Genomic DNA, 18,504 nt, shown 5'->3' with positions numbered 1-18,504 from the left:
GAAGTTCTACAAGAGAACCTGTCAAACAAGGTTTGGAAAAGTGACTATAATCTAAATTTGTTGAAACCACTTGCTATTCTGAATCATATGTACTTTTTCCAAAAGTGCGTGGTTGAACAGAGAGCGCTGGTGGTCATTCTCACATATGAAACACATTAGTCCTCTGATCTTTGTAGGCACCGTCTGCTCCTAGCCCACAGCTGCAATGGCAAAATGAGGTCATGATTCAATATTGTAAAAAGAAAAAGACAAACAAGCTCTCATTGTGAGTCTGGTTGCATTAGTCTATTGCAAACTGCTGTTGCATGCCAATTGGGAACAGAATCAGTGATAGGGCACCCTGCTGCCTTTTGAAAAAGCACTGGCACCACAAAGAGCATTTGTGTGTGGCAGTGAGAGATTGGCATCGGTAAATGTTCCCTTTCCCCTTCGCTTGCATGAGATGGTCAGTGAGCACTGAACACCTGTGGACCAGAATGGTATAATAACAACTTTGTTTCCCCAGGAAATGATGCGTTTCCTGACTGGGGCAACACAAGGCTAAGATTAGAGCAGGAGACAAGCAACTAGAAGGACAAACATTTACTATTCCACTCGTGCTGTGAAAAAGTAGCAAAAGGAAGAAAATATATATAAAATTCAGACACAACACAATCCATGTCACCAAACTTTTCTTTATTTGGCAACAAGACAGATTTAGCCAACCATAATTGTAAAAATACATTATTCATATACACCTCTAGTAAAAAACACTATTGAAAACATATCTAAAAATATACAGTGAAACAAACAGCAGAATAAAAACAATTTGCAGGGGTAGGAGGCGGGGTAAGGAGGGGGTATTTTACAAGGTAAGTGAGGAATGCTAACACATAACAGTCATAGTTTCCTCTCAGAGCCCTCAGTCCTCTGGTTAGGCCCAGACATTAGGTACCAATATGTGCCCGCACTTCAGAAGAGACAGTTCATGCACTTCACGGCCTTGCTGCCGTAGTCCACACACTCAGGTCCAATGCACTGGCAGCAGGCATTGTGAAACCAGCGGTACTTGGATCCTCCCATTGACTCACAGTACAGTTTACACTGACGAATAGACACACAGTCGTCAAAGTAGACCACAGTGCACATGCCATCTGAAATCAAAAAGGACAGAAGAAGAAAAAGACGTGAGTCACAAACCCAGTACATGTGGTTTATAAAAACAAGCACCATTCTAGAGCAATTACTTTTAACCCTCGGCGTTCCTACTTTTACTTCAGGGGTGAAATTTATTTGCAGCAGCTAAGTATGACCATATGTGAGGGTGAGCTTAATGAGTTAACTGCTTGGCTCTGTGGTTACGCTCTTATGAGTGTGTGTCTTTATAGCAAATAGCACCAAATGAAGAGAGATCAACAACCAAAACAGTCACACACAAAAAAAAAAGGGAGAAGAAAAAACACTTCTGACCCAGTTTGATTCCATGAACTGTAAGTCTTTGGCAGCTCTGTCCCCTGTGAAACACTGCGAACGTGACCCAGCCCGAACCGGTCTTAATACAAGACTTTGTAGTTTACCTCAGTGCTGGGCCTGGTCTGATTTTATTACCACGGTTCTTAGTGAGTGTGAAAGCGTACAAATGAAGAATGTGACTGGACCTCACAGGGCCAGAGAAATATGTAACAATGAAGCATAAAAGTGTGCTTTTATTTCCTCAAGAAGAGTAAGTTATTCAGAAAGTTAAAGATGTGACATCTTTACAATGTGAGGCTGGATGTTTTCAAATTGCAAGTGACTAATAACATTACACTGACTTACAGCTTGTTCTAAACAACTGCAGCCAGCAGCTACGTGTTGGCTATCATTCTGCTACAGTAGAATTATGTTTTAGTTAAAGCCATCACAGTTCTTCAAAGTTGAAGCAGAGTAATAGTTTTAATACTCAAAGATAAAGAGACTCAGTTTATGATGATAGAAGTAGGGAAAAGCTGCTTATTCTCATAAGAAAAATGTTTTATGCTTGATAATTTACCTCAATGATTGACTTTATGGTTCTTTAAAGCCACCCTCATGACTCATCAGAGCTTTGGGCAGAATTTATTCAAAAGGTTAATGTACAGTAGTTATGGTTAGAGGAGGAAGTTGTACATCTAGCTAAAGTACTTATTCTGCAGCAGTATTTATCCTGTTATATTACTGAATATTATTACATTATAGAATCACTGATTCAAAAACATGTATGACGCTTTTGAAGTTGCTGTAGCTTGTCAACATGCAGCCAAATCTCATAGACAACCTCTGTAGTTTAGACATTTAGCCAGTAGTCAGCAATATCTTTTTTAAGACATCAAGGTTTCACATGTCATGAATGGGGTTTTTAAATAAATAATAACTTAGAAAAGAGGGAATCCCAAATGCAAAAAAAAAAAATCAGAAATACAGTTGTTGGTTTTGGACCTTGTTCAGCAGCACGTAATGATTTCTATTCATGAACTTAACGCAAACATCTGAATGTCATCACAACGACTCTACAGAAATCTTTTCCTACCAGCCATCTAGTAAAATTTCAGCATGAAGTCTGGGTGCGGCGAAGTGAGAACACAGCAGGAAATATTCAGGGAGTCGGTGGCGGCGATGACGTATCTATCCCGAGTTTGATACTCTGCACTGCTGATGAGTATGTTCTTTTCAACATCCAACTACATGGAGCATTGATAAAAAGACAAAAACTGTCATGGCTTCGTCCACCCTATCTCCATTTTCCTCTATACATCATGTTTTGCCTCAGAGGACACACTCCGGGTTCCCAACCCAAGTCCCTACAGACTGCACTACTGCCGCCCCCATATGTACATATGTGTAGAGGTAAGTCTGTAAGATTTCAGGGGCAGCATGTCCTGAAATTTTCTAGAGATTTTCATGAGTCCATTTATGGTCTAAAGTAGCTTTAATTGGAAATACAGTAGTTAAGCACGCGTACTGTAAGTAGAGATTCTAAAGCAAATACTCTGCAGTTAGGATGGATATGATTTGGATTAAAGAAGTAAGTGAGAAGTGAACTTTAATAATCCTTCACAGTTCAAACATTACCTTGATTGTCGTAGCTGGCGTGGATGCTGTTTCCAGGCACAGAGACGTTCTGGTGCGTGCTGTCCAGCGTCTCCAGGAAGGACACCAGGTTCTCGTGGTGGGAGAGCTCCTCTGCAACGGGGAAGGAGACCACCATCATGTTGATCGGCGCTTCGCCCTCCGTGAGGGCGCGGAACAGCGAGGGGATTGGACGATGCAGCTCCTCCACGGTGCTCTTCGACGTGGCTGGAGAGTCGCTGTAGTTCTTGGGGTTACACATCCCTGTTGTAGAAAAGAAATGGATGAATAAGAAAAAGGGTAAGTTCACAAAAATGACAAAATGATTCATCTTTCTTTGGCCGTGAAGGAGTGGCGTATTTATCTCTTTATTCTGACATTACTGAAAACATTTTAAGGTTATTCTCAAGTATATTAACTCAACTTCTGCACAAAAGTCTAGTTTTAGATACTTAATTTCAGCATTTCAATTTTATACAACTGGACATTTCAACCTCACTACATTTATCTGACAGCTTCAGAAATTATTTTGATGTTACCATGGATACCCACATTTATTCTGATTGTGTGCGATAAATAATGGTTAAAATGTTCTCTATTTATGGATTTAGACATTTCTACCATCTTTTTTTTGTTATGATGTTGTTTACTGTTTTTAATTACTGATTGTTTTTTAAATGTTGTTTTTATTAAGGGTTACCCCCCTCCCCCTTTCAGAAAAGAGCACTGTCATCACTTTGTCAGTCATGTCTTGAGCTGTCAATAGTGTGTGTAGAATGAGGCGTTCAGGTCAGGGTCATCTGATCAAATTTCCCCAGAGCAGAAACTCAACCGTCTGTGGACTTTTTTTTTTTTTTTAAATAACATTTCTTGGCTTATGGACGGCCAATAGAAAACTTTAAAGGACACTAGACAATTACAGGAACCTGCTAAATCACTTAAAACTGTGCTAAACAACCAAACACTTCACAAACTCCAGGGAATTGTTGCTCTTGTTCATATATTCAGAGAATTCTACAGTAAACACTCATTCACATTTTCTTGTAATTAAAGCTCCTATTAGGAACCTTCTCTTTTCTCATTTTGTCCTGCACTTGCAAGTATTTTTAATCACCAAAATAAATCTAATCCTTCTTTCTTTGAGCAGTGAAATGTGTCACTCATTGAGACTTTGTGCAGTGGAAAAAAAGATTGTCTGGTAGCGCATGTTGAACCACTTCGCCTGAGAGCTACCCTGCGGCAGCTTTTTCAACCTTTAATAAAACAATACAGAAATAATCAATTCTTTTTCAATAATGGTGTCATTTCCTTTAATATGTCACTGAATTATCAATATTAGTTTCAGTCTGTTTCATGACCAGTTAAAAACTCCTCACAGGAGCTTTAACTCTCTTTAATTAGTATCTGTTTGTTGTTACCGAGCTTTGTGTCTACTTCCATGTCACATAGTTCTGGTGCAGATTTATTGAGGTTATTGGTTTTAAATTTAGGTTATTGATTTTTGCACTTATTTAGATATAAATGTAGGTGCAGGAGCTCTTTATCTATGATGCAGACTTGACTGCAGAAATGTCATCGATATTCTAAAAGATTGTCTAAAAACTTGGGCTGGAAAACTGACATTTACTGCATGTTTAGTCACCACTTAAGGGACATTAAGTTGAAGTTATTTTTGGCTGGACTGACCCTTTATAATGAAAAACAAGAGGAAGGGAGATCAGCGGTAAATCTTACTTTTTCTCCCAATACACCCGTTCAACAGATAAATGGCTTCACACACGCTTTCAACTCACAAGAGCAATTTAGTAAAACCACACTGCTGTCAACAGTATCATGTCCCAATTAAGATCCTCTGAACACTTCATTTCATTTCCAAATACGGTAGTAATCGCTCGACAAAGGCCTCACGTCCTCAGATAGGATCTTTCTAACCCTTTTAATGAGTCAAAGTGAATTACAGCTAATGGCCAAATCATTTAATGGGGACCGGAGTTTGACAGAGGAATAGGATTACAGAGCGACGCTCAGAGCAGAGCCGGAGCAGCTGTTTTAGATAAAGTGTACACATGGGTCCTCCTCCTCCTCCTTCTCCTCCTTCTCCTTCTCCTCCTCCTCCTCCTCCTCCTCCCTAAAATACAAACTGTCCTCCGCTGGGCTGCTCTAACCACTCGCAGATACACACTTCAAAGCAGCCTGCATTTGGCGTGGATAACATGTTTAGAGTGGAAACTTACTCAAAGTGGTGCTCTGAGAAAAAAGAAAAAACATTTGAATGAGAAATATATACTCGCTTAAAGCTACAGGCTGTCATCGGTGTGTTGTAAAAGGTCTGTCCAGGAGGGGAAACTCCAACACCACCACCACAACATCTGTGCAGCAGCAGCAGCAGCAAGTTCAGCACTCAGTGTCACATACTTGTACCCGTGTTCCACATGAAAGACCTTTAATAATAACGCCTTCTTGTCAGTACACACAGCAATATCTGTCCGTCAAGGCTGACCAGAGAGCATGCTGGTTAGAGGGACAGAACCAGAGGGGAGTCAAAGGTACCAGGCCCAACTTTTTCTCTTTCATCATTTATCCTCCTGTGTGTTAAACTGCACCATTTTAACTTAAGCCGATAGCATGGTGCTTAATGCTCCATCTTACAGCTCGTTTTCTCGTTCAGTTTTCCTTTTATGTCTTTGTGTCCACTTCTTTGTCCTCAGTGTAGGTTTTTATTTTTGAGTATTTGCTGCTGTAGCTTTAACTCGATCTCATTTCTAGAGCTGGAAATCTCCACAGGTACGTTTATATCACGTAACTCTGCAGCGTCTTTAGTGTGTTTAGATGTTTGGCGTTTAGTTGATGCAGGTTTCTTGTGTTTAAGGCTGATTTCAGGAAAGACAGAAATATGGAGTTTTCTTTTTGCCTCCATTAATACATCTTCTAGACTCTGTTTGTACAGCTCAGAGAGATGAGTCTGCTCAGTCCACCACCCAATTGTGTTAGTATCATGGATGGGTTTCTGAACAGGCTTATTAAGTGCTAGACCAAGACGGTGCTGGACCAGAGTGTATGAATCTTTGTATGAAATGACTGATGGATTTTTCCAACAAGAAATGTTCACAAACGACCACAAAGAGATGCTTAGCAACCACAAAAACGCTTCGCAAAACCAAACACAAAATGTCTACAAGAAGATATTGAAATAAATTGTCTTAAATACTAAAATATGCAACCATCACCAAGACCACTAAAACTGAAAACGGAAATTACCACAAAAAAACGACAAAAAAACGAATGCAGGGCGACTAGAAACAACCATAAAAGGATGCAATGGAGCCACATAGATATGTAGAAAACCATGCAAAATGATTTATATCAGGTAGCCTAGTGGTTAGTGTGTGCGCCCCATTTAAGGAGGCTATAGTCCTTCAAGCGGGCGGCCCAGGTTCAAATCCAACCTGTGGCTCCTTTCCCGCATGTCAATCCCCACTCTCTCTCTCTCCCTGATTTCCGCCTATATCCACTGTCCTATCTCTAGAAAAGGTACAAGCCCAAAAGTAAATCTAAAAATTTATGAATTATATCAAATCTAAAATCACCAGACACAAACTTACATGCAAAACATCAAGAAACAACACTAAAAGAAAATGATTTCCACCCAACCACATAAAGAGAAGTAGATCAAAAAACAACAACATGCAAAATAGACTTCATGATTAAAAAATGACTCTGCCGAGCAGCAAAACAAAGAAGCAGAAGGAAGCATGTTACGTCTGTGTACTGAGGGAACCAGGTCATAAATATAAAGCCATATTTTGTCATTTTGCTCCCAGTCTTAAGGACCTCGACACTGCTGGTTAAAAGCTGGAAACACGTGAAGAGAGGGTTTAACAAGCCAAATTATTTGGCTTCACAAATCTGCTTGTTTTGGATTTACACCCCCGCCCCCTCCTCCCTGATAGGAGTCTGAAAGTCAAAGTTGGTTTGCGCGGGTCGACCTCATCGTCCTCGCTCTCTTCCGGCTTCTTCATCCTTTGATCTTCATGAAAACCGAGACTTCCTGTCCACATGTGAATGTTCTCCTTAGTAGTGTTGATACTGCTTTAATTTCCTCTGCTCTGATTCACGGAGGCCCTGATGGCTCTGCTTCACATTAACCTCCACACTGTCACTTCTCAGAGGCACCTTCAGTATCTGGCTTCACTCACCGCACACTCATCCTGTATCAGAGCTCAAACACTCCCTACAAACTGCTTCCTTGTGCACGGCGGTCACAGTCTCAGATTTCAGAGGATTTTTAGAGGGAGAAAGTGTTCTCCAGCAGGGCGACTGAGATTAACGAGACTGAGACATAACTGAAGTGTCACATGTTAGGAGATTAGTGCCAGCGTTATTATAAATATGGAACAATCAAAGTTGGATCGAAGGTTTTTTGACTGAAGTGTGAAGCACTTTGAGTGGTCAAAGGTGCCATAAAAGTGCAGCCCATGTTACCAAGTGTACAAGGTTTTAGTAAACGCTGACCTTAAGCCCTTTTCACACATGCTAAAAAACTCCAGAGATTTCCAGAAATGTTCAGGGTGAGCTGTTTGAGTGACAGCTGAATTTTTCACCATGCGACTTTTACCAGATTTTTTCCAAACCAGCCGAGAACAATTTCTCCAAGATGTCAGGGGGGCCAGCTGTGTGAAAACAGCAGGCAACATCAGAGGGGAAATCCAGCTTGAGCAAGTGGGCTGGGTTGATGCCAGAGAGAGTTTGGATCTTATGACTGCTGCTAACCGGTGCAATATTTGAGCACATAATAAAGCTGCTTGTATTTATTTATTTTTGCTCGCCAGTTTGTTCTTTTCCCCTCTTCACAAAGTTAATGGATTTAAAGTATTTGTTAAAAAACAAACGACAGCAGAATCCAGTTAAGTCTATAATGTAGGACTAACAGAGGAAACTGAACCCTCAAGTCAGAGAAAATGTCATCTTTAATTCTACACAGTTGTTTTTAGCTTGAATTGCTTCTTACATGAGTCATTCTTTTAATGCAGCAGTCTCCTCTAACTCTGACAAATGGACATTCATAAAGCTCTGATCTTTTCTGTTCAGCAGTCATCACCAGCTTGTCTCAACCCGCCAACTACATTTCAGATCACAACGCTACAACAGTTGTAGTTTAAGTCTTAAATAATATGCTGTTGGCTGTAAGATATATGTAGCTAATAGATGACGCTGTACTCACCCACGCAGTCGCAGCACTCTTCCCAAAGGTTCCCCAGACATAGCATGCACTCTTTACAGCACGAGCAGTTCCCGTCAGACGGACGACACTGACACAGCTCCTGAAGGACACACACATCAGCAAACATCAGCAAAACATGAAAACACTACAGATGTGTCCGCAGTATTTTACTAGCTGAGGAGGAAGATCCTAATGAGTTAGTTTCACTTCATCACTGTGAGATTAAAGGAGCAATTCTAATTTCCTTGTTTTTTTTTAACATTGTTGTTATTGATCTGTATTTTAACAATCAGTGTGCAAATATACAACCACATAAATAGGGCGGCTTAAGTTACTGAGTTATTTCTGATTGTTATTTCTAACTTGGAACATTACTGCAGCGCAAAAAAATGTTCTGAGGGTCCATATCCGGTACAACAGATCTGAGTGCAGAAGCAACATAAGAGTTAAACATCACAGAGCGAACACAACCCAACGAGCAGGAGACGTACCATTAACACATCAACAGCAGGGCGACAGCAGCTTTTCTTCATGTACACTAACTGTTGCTGAACACAAGCTGTTACAAGTAACCGACACCTGTGGCATTTATCAAAGTATGTTAACTCCATCTGAACAATATGGTGATAACTCTGAGAAATAATCATCTCTGCTGTGTCACCATTAAACAAAAGAGCAGATTCTGACATGTTGGTGTTCACAGTACTCAAATCTTCTTCTCCAGTGGTTTGACGTTGTACATTAAGCCGTCATGACGAGGGGTTGAATGTAGCTGAGTGTATACTCAGGGTAACTCCATGAGATGTGTGCTTTACTTGAGTGTTACAATTGTACGGCATGTAATATTTAATACTTTCACGACGATACGTCCCAAAGGTAACTATTGCCCTTTAAACTCCATTACATTTATCCAAGAGCTCATTTCAAGTGTTGTGTTTGGTGGTGGAAGAAGTATTCTAATTCTTCACTTAAGTAAAAGTATTATTGTACATGTAAGTGTCTTACATAGAAAATTCTACTTAAGTAACTTAATAAAGTTAATTTAACTTGAACCTTGTATTATCAATATAAAAAAGGTGTTTTTAGGACCAAACCGTTCTGGGGAAATTTTTGAAGAGGAACTATCCACTAGGGATCTTCCCTGAGGACAACACACCAAAAGACCAAAAGAGGGCTTATGTCAGATTTGCAACTTAGAATACGACTGTTATCACAACTAAAGGAAGAAGGCGTACAGAGAAAAGTGAGGCAAAATGAAGCTGTCAGCAGAGAGAGTGCTTTCTGCAGCTGGACTTATTGTGAATAGACTGAGCACATGACTCAGCCCTGATCAAGTAGAGGCATCACTTTATTTACAGCCTGTTTCATAGCTAGATAAAAAAAACTCCCCACAGGAGCTCTAACTGAATGGATTTGCCCCATTGTCACTGACACTCAGTCAAGCTTTTCAAATATATAGTATTAGAATCATTTTATTTGCATCCTAACAAATCTCTACTTACAATCCTAGACCAAGTCTCTGAATACAAGCCTAAATACTAAGCATATCATTTAAACATATTCAGTTACGTATACAACCTGAAAGCCAACCAATGAGGCAAAGGTGCAAATAAAACCGGAATAAAAAAGGTCATTTTAAAAGATAAATCATTGCAAAATAGTCTTAAATAGTCTTTTCTACTTAACAATCAATTCAAAAACTTAATTATTTGATAAAGATCTGGTTCTTTGCTTCATCCACAGGCTTGTTTGCAGATAAAAAAAAAGCTCTTTGTAAGTCATTCTCATGTTGCTGTAAATAGAAGGGAGGTGAAATTACGACATGAGCTCGTGAAAAAACTAAAACATAAAACCTCTGCTGCTCCCTTAAGTCCTCTACAGACACTTAAAGCGTGAAAAAACAGCTTCATTCTTTAACTCCAGTTTGTCTCCAGGGTGCAGCAGGACGATGAAGGAAACTGAAACGTGTAGGTGGGATTGAAAAGTAGGTGAGAGCTAAGCCAGAGGAGCTCCTCTCTCTCTCCCCCCCCCCCCCTCTGTTCTTTCCTGACACAGAACAGGGAGCACATTCCTCTACGTCAAGGTCACCGCGATGAGGGAGGCGGTGGGGTTTGGGGGTGGAGGGGGGAGGCAGAGGTGGGGGGAGAAGAAAACACCTGGAGAACGAAACATGGCCACCTCCCCCCTCCAGCAACACACTTCCCCCCTCTCTCCCTCCCTTTCTCTCCTCTCCTATTATACCCTCCTCCCTCTCTCTTCCCCTTTCTTTACTCTCTCTCTCTCTCTCCCCCCATGCTCCTCCTTTATATCTTTGCAGAAGCCATCTCCTACACGTAAACAGTCCTGGCAATGATAAAAGACTCTCCAGTGAGTCACCAGTGACGGATTGCAAAACCACACACAGTTCACTTCATCACCGGCCTCTCAATCCCCAAAACCTCTGATCAGGATTGATCCCACAAGTAATTATGAGTCTCTGAGGGGAGATTATAAAAAACTAAACTGTTACCCCGGGGGAGGGAACACTTCCATGTCGTACATCATCACAAATAAAAGAAAAGAAAACGGTTTTTTTTTTAAACATTTACATGGAAACTTAAGGTTTTAGCAAACTGGAGCAAGAATGTGGTTAGCGTAGCTTAGCTTAGCAAGATGACTAAACAGGGAGAAACAGCTAGCCTTCTTGAACTTTTATCCCTGGAAAATTCCCGACCGACAGTTTCCGACACTTGATGACAATATAAATACCTCTTGTGTTTTTCCTTAAAATCATGACGCTTGAGCTCGATGGTGATTGGCTTACCATAGCATTCTGATTAAACCAGCAGGGCTAGCTTGTTAAAAACCTCAGGAGGCGTTTAGCATACATACTTTTAACTAAGGGAAACCTCTAAATCTAATCAAATGAACATGAAATAATATAATTTATCAACCTGTGTACAGACACAGCGATGTGTGAAAGCTTGCTTATTACACAGCTGTGGTAAATACTGGATTCTGATCTACACTTAGCGACAGTCTGCTATACCTTGATAGCAGATCATTGCTAAGAAAAACTAACAGCTACCTAGAAAAGACAACACTTGCCAGGCTCTAATCACAGACTCTGGAGGATTAATTGTAGTCATATCCATCCACAGAAAGCAGTCCGGTTAATTTGACGTTGGTCTGTTCATTGTGGGGAAAATACAACCAATGAAGGAAAAAGAATTCTGGCTACGACAAAGAAATCTATCAAATGAAAATGGCGCACTAGGTTAAAGAGTCCTAATCAGAAAACTGATTTGTGTAAAAATTGAGATTCTTATCTTCTGAGATTTTAAATAGATTCATAATTTTTGGGGGCTAATCAGTCACTCCCTGCTAAGTGCTAAGGCTAGCTCTTTAACTCAGTAGAATGACAAATAGAGCTTGTCTTGTCTCACTTTATATTATCCCTTACATTCACTTGACTTTATTTTTATGTTTGTTTAAGATTTATTGTTGGGCTTTTTTATGACTCTATGGACAGTGAATAGAGTCATAAACCAGGGAACTATGGAGTGGGGAACAACATGCTGGAAAGGAGCCACAGGTCAGTCTTGAACCTGGGCTGCCCGCTAAGGACTTAAACCTCTGTACACGGGGCGTGTGCACCAACCACTAGACCACTGGCGCCCTGAAACATTTTCTTTTAAAGTGACTCAAAGTTTCTCCTACTTGACGGTAAATTGAAAACCCTTGAGATTTAAAAACAGCTTTGAGAAGACGTCACTCTTCTGACATTTTGCAAAGTAAACAATCATAAAACCGATCCTGATTAATCCTAAAAAAGAATCTGCAGCTTCCTATCCTCTAACAACTTCCCGACTAACTAGAGGAGGGCTTGCAGGGGCTTTATTAGGCTTGTTCTGCCTTTTAGAGGATCCTGTAATCAGTGAAAACTCTGCTGCAGCGAGACAAAAGGAGAGAAAGTGAACCCGCTGCCTCGTCCTGCTGCTGTGCGTTAACTTTGAAATCTCCTGCCCCGCCCTGCTAAACAGCCTGCTCTGCACACAGTTGTGGCTTGTGATTCAATCCCAACTGTATATTTCTCTTGACCAACGTCCCCCCACAGACACACACACCTCCTCCTGACCTCAGCCTCCCCTCTCATGTTCTCCCACCCTCAGGGGTTTTGGGGAATTTTAGACAAATGACTTGAGACTGCAACAGAGCGTGAAAGCGAGCGTAAGGCAGCAGATCTCACTAATCACCGACAACATGGAGCTTCCTCAGAGCTGCTAGAGGCGGTGAAGTTTCTCCTTGACGGCACACGCACCTTCGCTCTCGCCTCTGACAGCTAGCGAGTTGGTGTCGGCGAGGTCCCGGAAGCTACAGAGCTTTTGTTGTCCCGAGAAATGATTCATCCGGAGCAATAAGCCACCTGGAAGTAAAAAGGAACAAGCGCAGCCAAAAGACTGCTGCTGATTGCACAAGGGCTGGATGTTAACAGAATCTGAACCCAGGAGGAGGAGGAGGAGGAGAAGTTTGTGGTCTGGTAGCAACAAGTTTCTGCCAAAAAATTCAAATAATATAATGTTGAAAAGGAAGAGCACCTAGGGACTTATTTACTGTGGAGAAAAAGACTTTTAAATCAGAAACAAACTTGTTTGGTGTTGAACTAATGTGCAGAACAGGCGGGTTGAAAACATGGAAAGTGCAAATAAGGGCGCACTCACACTAGGCAATCCGTACCGTGCCTGTGAAAGCAAATCACAGTAATAAACTTTCTTTTGACAAGTACCTCATACAACCCCACAAAGAAAAAGGAACAACCCCTTTAAGAGAAAGTTGCATTTAGTTTAAAGGCTTTATATGCAATTTTTCACACTTAAATGTAATAGAAATCAAGTATATCCTCTGAAAATAACTCTGTGAGTCATGACTGTCTACAATGGGTGTAACACCCAAGTCCCACTGTCTGTGATGTTTTCAGAGTCCTATCTTCAGTTTGTTTACATCGCCGGGACGGCCGGCTGACTCCTCCCCTCGTGTATAAAAGTTGTTTAATTGAGGGACTAGAGAAAAGAAGAATAACATACTGTACTCACTGCTTAACTGTGTTTCTAGATCACGCTCATTTCAGGTAAATTTACATGCAGTGTGAAGATACGAGCATAATAAAGATCGCTAGCATTAGCATGCTAACACAACAATGCAGCGCGAGTTGTTTTGGTTTCATGCTGGTGCTCAAGGGCGACATCTGCTGGATCAAAAAAAAAAAATAATAATCGCATATAAAGCAGTAGTATTTTTAGTATTAAATACTAAAAAGGTATGTTGTCTAGTTTGTTTAATTACAAATTGAATTGATCTTTTTTCTGTTTGGTATTTTCTCAGCACATCTTTGGTTTGTGTTTTATGGTTACTTCTTGAATGTTTTTGTTTGCCTGAACATATCTGAAGTGTTTATGTACTGCAGGACTTCTGTTGCTTTAATGTGTGGCAGCTACATTGTGTGATAACCTTGAGGGACCATTCATTTGATTTTAAGTCCGAATAGGACAGGAACCAGGCTCTAGATTATAAAGGTGTATTGTGTGTGCCTGTAGGTAATTTAATTCATTGATTGTTATGGCAGCCTGAACCCAGAGCAGACGCTGCAGTGTAGCTCATGGTGTGTCTTTAAGAGGAGTCCGTTGCTGTCATGCTTTTCATTCCAATAATAGGGTGCAGTTTAAAGGCAGGGTTGGTCATTTTATCCAGATACACTTTGTCTTTAGGTCCTGACAGACATTATTAAATCTGAAAAAGGAACAAAGAAAATCAGTCATCTGTAGCATATTGTAAGCTTGTAAAAACTTTGACCGATGTCTGCCACGAGGTACCAATCCGATGAACCAATCACACCTCCCCATCTCCCTGCTCGTTCTCCATATGTTGCATGCACGAGCCCACAGTCAAAGCACGAGCTGAGGTCCGCTTCTGGACCAATGGAGCTTGTGCATGTAAGTGAGGGCCGTGGCTTTTGAGGGAGGGGGTGGGTGTTGACAGAGCCCTAAGGTAATCCTACTATCGAAATCATGCTAGTTTTTTTTCAAAAATTAGCAACCCTGCCTTTAACTTTAAAAACCACAGCTGGGACCAAACAGTCTTTTTGAGACCCCTTTGCTGGATGACCAGACGAGGCCAGGCAGCCTATTGAAAATGACTCCAAAATATAACATTGAAATCTGTTTCCAAAAGTAGGATTCCACACTATAAGTTGATTAATCTTCTTTCAATTGCTGACTCCTTGGTTTCAACCAGCTTGTAGCTGTCAGGCAGCTAGGATTCACTTTAGCTAAATCCTGACCTTAAGGTCTTCTTGTTTTCATCATTTGGATGTATGCTAGCTTGACGAGGAGCCAGATGAACCAGATGGGTGTTTATCAGAAAGTCATTTACCTGCTTCAACTCCACCTCTTTGAATATCTCAAATATGGCGACTGCCTTAGTTGGGCTTCATAACACCTTTTTCAGATCCAATGAGTGAAGTCACTGAGACTATGTCCATGTTTCAAACAGTCCATTATTTTTGATTTAAAATATATATAAAAAGAGAGAGAAAAACCTTCGGCACAGCTTTCCAGAGCTCAAACCTCTGTCATCAAACGGTCCATACCTTCAGTTTCACGCTCTTTTAAAATTGTGACATTGATTCCACACCTTCTCTGACTCTTTAAAAAACACTAATGTCTGTATTTGCATTTTGCACCCTGTGCCAAAAGAACAGTTCTGCCTCACTCCCTGCAAAAATTTACCTGAAGTTTGCCTACAGAGAGTCTGAGGTCACACAGGTGAAACAGCCACAGAGGTTAAACACAGTACTTTAAACATGTTAATAAGAGAGGCAGGGCCACTAAACACGCTACAGGTCACACACACACACACACACACAGAACTGAGGACAAGCAGCAGCTCTAATATGACTTGACAGGCGTTTGAAAGACAGGCCAACACTTCTCTTTATGTTTTCCCTTCGCAATAACCAGAATGCATGACTGAATCTGTGTTAATTATGGGGTGCCACCCGTCTGCCCCCCCCCCCCCTCGTCACCCAGAGGACCTCAGACGTGAGGGAACAAGTGACACAAAGGAAGTGATGTGAGAAAGTCAACAAAAGTCAAAAGTCAGAGTCAGGGTTGATGAAAAATAGAAAACAAAACCAGACAACTTTTAATCAAAGAACCAGTAAAGCTTTTTCACCCACAATCCTTTGCTCTTAAACACACTCTGACTCTACGGGAGTGTTTCACGTAGAGGACCGGTGTGCGTGAAAGTGCACCATTAGCTTTGCCTCTCTTTTTATCACTCTGGGAAAACTATCCCTGCAGACTTCGCTCGGCTTATCGAAGGAATGTATCTGCATTCTTCACAACAGATTCCATCTTTGTTCTCGGGTCCAGATCTCCACCTCGGCCAGGACATGAGGCGGATTTTATCATGATTTTGGCTACTGCTGGGTATTTGTTTTATGTGGAATACTTGCACATATTTAGTAGAGAATTTAAAAGATGTATCAACAGCTTGAGACGCGTTTCCTTCAGCCACTAGTCAGAGGGATATTATTGCAGAGTCTGGTTCTTTTCTGACTGATTCATTCTAAAATAAATTATACTGTATAACTGCTCTGCTAGCACTCTTGACTTGGACTTGACTCTTACAGACGACTATTTAACTTGTGCTGTCGTCAGGAGAAATATCAGTCTGTGTTTACACATCACAGCTGTAACCCTGCAGGATAAAAAGCTTGGACTTGGCTGCCCCTCACATTAAAGTTTCCAACTTCCAGTTTACAGAAACGCTCGACAACATCACGAGTTTAGATCAACAATATCAAAGACGATACAAATTCACAGTAAAAGTCAGGTCTGTGCACATTTTAAAAGGAATTGAGGGATTTTTTTGAAGATGTAAATCCCACTTTCCTCTAGTTTCAGATTTCACAATTTAGGATACTTGAAATTTGTGAAATGGAAAATTATTTTCTCAGCATATATGGGAGCTCTTAACAGATCAGACGGCATGTTGGCAAGATGTGATTTTTGCTTGTAAGTAAAATAAAAATCATTGGAGCAGTGCTTAAGAAAGAGAAAGCGAAGTCTTTCATGGTACAAATGTTTCCCTAAAGCGGTCATTTAGTTTCCAAACCTCTGGGAGAACCTGTGGTAACTCTTTCTTACCTGGATGAGACACTTGCTGACGTCGCTGGCGCAGAGGGCCTTGTTGCAGCCGGAGGTTACGGTCAGGCCCGAGAGGAGGAAGAGGAGAGCGGCGGTGGCAGGGAGGATCAGCTGACCTGGCCTCATCCTGACGGCTCACCAGCAGCACGGCAACTGAAAACACCTACGTCAACACGAGAAACAGGACAGGACCTCAGAGACAAATAAACAAAAAGCTCATCACTGACATTCCACGAGGAGGAGAACGCTGCAGAAGGTGCATCATGGGTAAAAGACAAATTGTGATGTTTCTTTTGTATCCTATGTTACAGTATATTAGACTTTGTGACAGCAGAAATGGTTCACTCCTTGGAAGTTGGAGCAACTTTTTTTTTTTTTGGCACAATTTAGATTTCAACTAGCAAATTAATCAATTTCTCTTTGTAATCTTAAAGATTTTAGCGGTTTTCAACGAGGCAACAGAAAAACAAAAAATAGCTGCACTAAATCTTGACACTAACAGTATTCAGATAATAATATATGTCATGGATCATAGACAGGGAGGTCCATTTCTCATTTCTTTCATCAAGTTTTCATGAATTTCAGTTGTGTTTAAATTCAGATTCTCTTGAGCATACCCAGGTGCCTCCTCTGGGATATGTTAAGTCTGCAGGTTAGTGTTAGAAGATTTACCACCAGAGCTGTGCAAAAAGAAACCTGCAAAAGCTTTACCATGTTAGCATCACTTTTCTTAAGGGCCTGCGTCACATTTCATTCAAAGCCAGCAGCACACACTCACGTTACTGCGGAATAACAACACACACACATCTGGCAACATCAGGTCCCTTCACCTATTTTTTTTTTCTCTCTCCAATTGTATCGCCCTCAACACACCGTCTACAATACCGTTTCACACTTTCACACTTCACCACTTTCTTTGCTCTACATTGTTCTGTTTCAGAGAGAGAGGGGGGGAGACAACATGTGAGGAACATTAGCTCAGCGCAGTTTCTTCACCTCTTTTTTTGCTCATAGCCAACAACTCAAAGCACTTTGTTTCACACGCACGCAGCTACAGAACGATCGAGCGAACAACAAAAGCGTCATCAGGGAGATCCGCGGAGTTTAAAACTTACCACAACGCTGTTTTTTAAAGGTCCTGGCTTCTCTTTTGAAGACGGAGTGTGTCTGTTTTCTCTTTGAACTTCTCCAGGATGGTGTTCTGCCGCCGCTCAAGTGTCCACTGTGTCCAGAGGGCGTCAGTCTCTCCGCTCCAGAAAGCGACAGGCAGTCGGGCGCCTTAAAGGCACACACTCCATTTTCTACCCAACATCTGAGAAGGGAAACACCGGGGCCTCAGGTCACACACACACACACGCATACCGGCTGTGTGTCTGCAGGGTATCGGACGTGAATGATCCAGCGGCCCAGAAACACAATCAGGAGAACTTTAACAACCTCGTCCTGCTGTGCGTAAAAGTCTGGCGCGTAAAATCCACCTTTATCGTCTTTTAGCCCAAACTCTGACCTCTGCTAGCAGGCTCAGGTAGGCTCTGCGTGGCTTATTTAACACCAGCATTTCTTGTCTTTCCACGCCATCCCCCCGCTCAATTACACATCCCTTTGTCTCCAGTGTTATCAGAGGACTTGTGAGTGCGCTCATTAGGTGAGAAAAGGGCGATTCGGAAGCTTAGGAGCAAAGGAGACCCCCCGCTGTGGAACGTCCTCGCGCTCATTTGTAGCCTCTCTGATGGGCCATTGAAGCTTACACGTGTTTTCCTGAGTCTTCTTTCAAAACACTCAACAGGCCGCATTTCCAGCCTGCAGGGGAGGAAGGTCAGAGAGAGAGAGAGAGAGAGAGAATTCCCATCAGATTAAAGGAGACCGACTCGTTTTCTTCAAAGTTAATGTAAGCCAAGGCAAATAAAAATGGTAATTATTTTATAGTTTATATAATTATTTTATAGAGAGAGAGAGTCCTGCACCCAAAAGCTCAATTTACATAGATGGGAAAATGCACTTCAAGCATCAAAGCTAACAGTTTAATCTATG

The 18,504-nt window shown here is 41.4% G+C and overlaps 1 protein-coding gene across 1 annotated transcript; it reads right to left on the bottom strand.

The window, feature by feature from the left end:
* Window positions 1-654: 654 nt before the first annotated feature.
* twsg1a (twisted gastrulation BMP signaling modulator 1a) lies at window positions 655-17,807 on the bottom strand. Its single transcript, XM_020629926.3, has 5 exons — window positions 17,589-17,807; window positions 16,474-16,636; window positions 8,288-8,387; window positions 3,070-3,330; window positions 655-1,133 (listed from the first exon to the last, which is right to left on the bottom strand). The coding sequence occupies exons 2-5, from the start codon at window positions 16,597-16,599 to the stop codon at window positions 952-954; spliced, it is 669 nt and encodes a 222-aa protein (XP_020485582.1). The 5' UTR covers window positions 16,600-16,636; window positions 17,589-17,807; the 3' UTR covers window positions 655-951.
* Window positions 17,808-18,504: the final 697 nt, after the last annotated feature.

The sequence above is a fragment of the Labrus bergylta genome, chromosome 4 (genome assembly GCF_963930695.1).
Source record: "Labrus bergylta chromosome 4, fLabBer1.1, whole genome shotgun sequence".
Lineage (NCBI taxonomy): Eukaryota > Metazoa > Chordata > Actinopteri > Labriformes > Labridae > Labrus > Labrus bergylta.
This window is presented reverse-complemented; position numbering and strand designations above follow the sequence as displayed.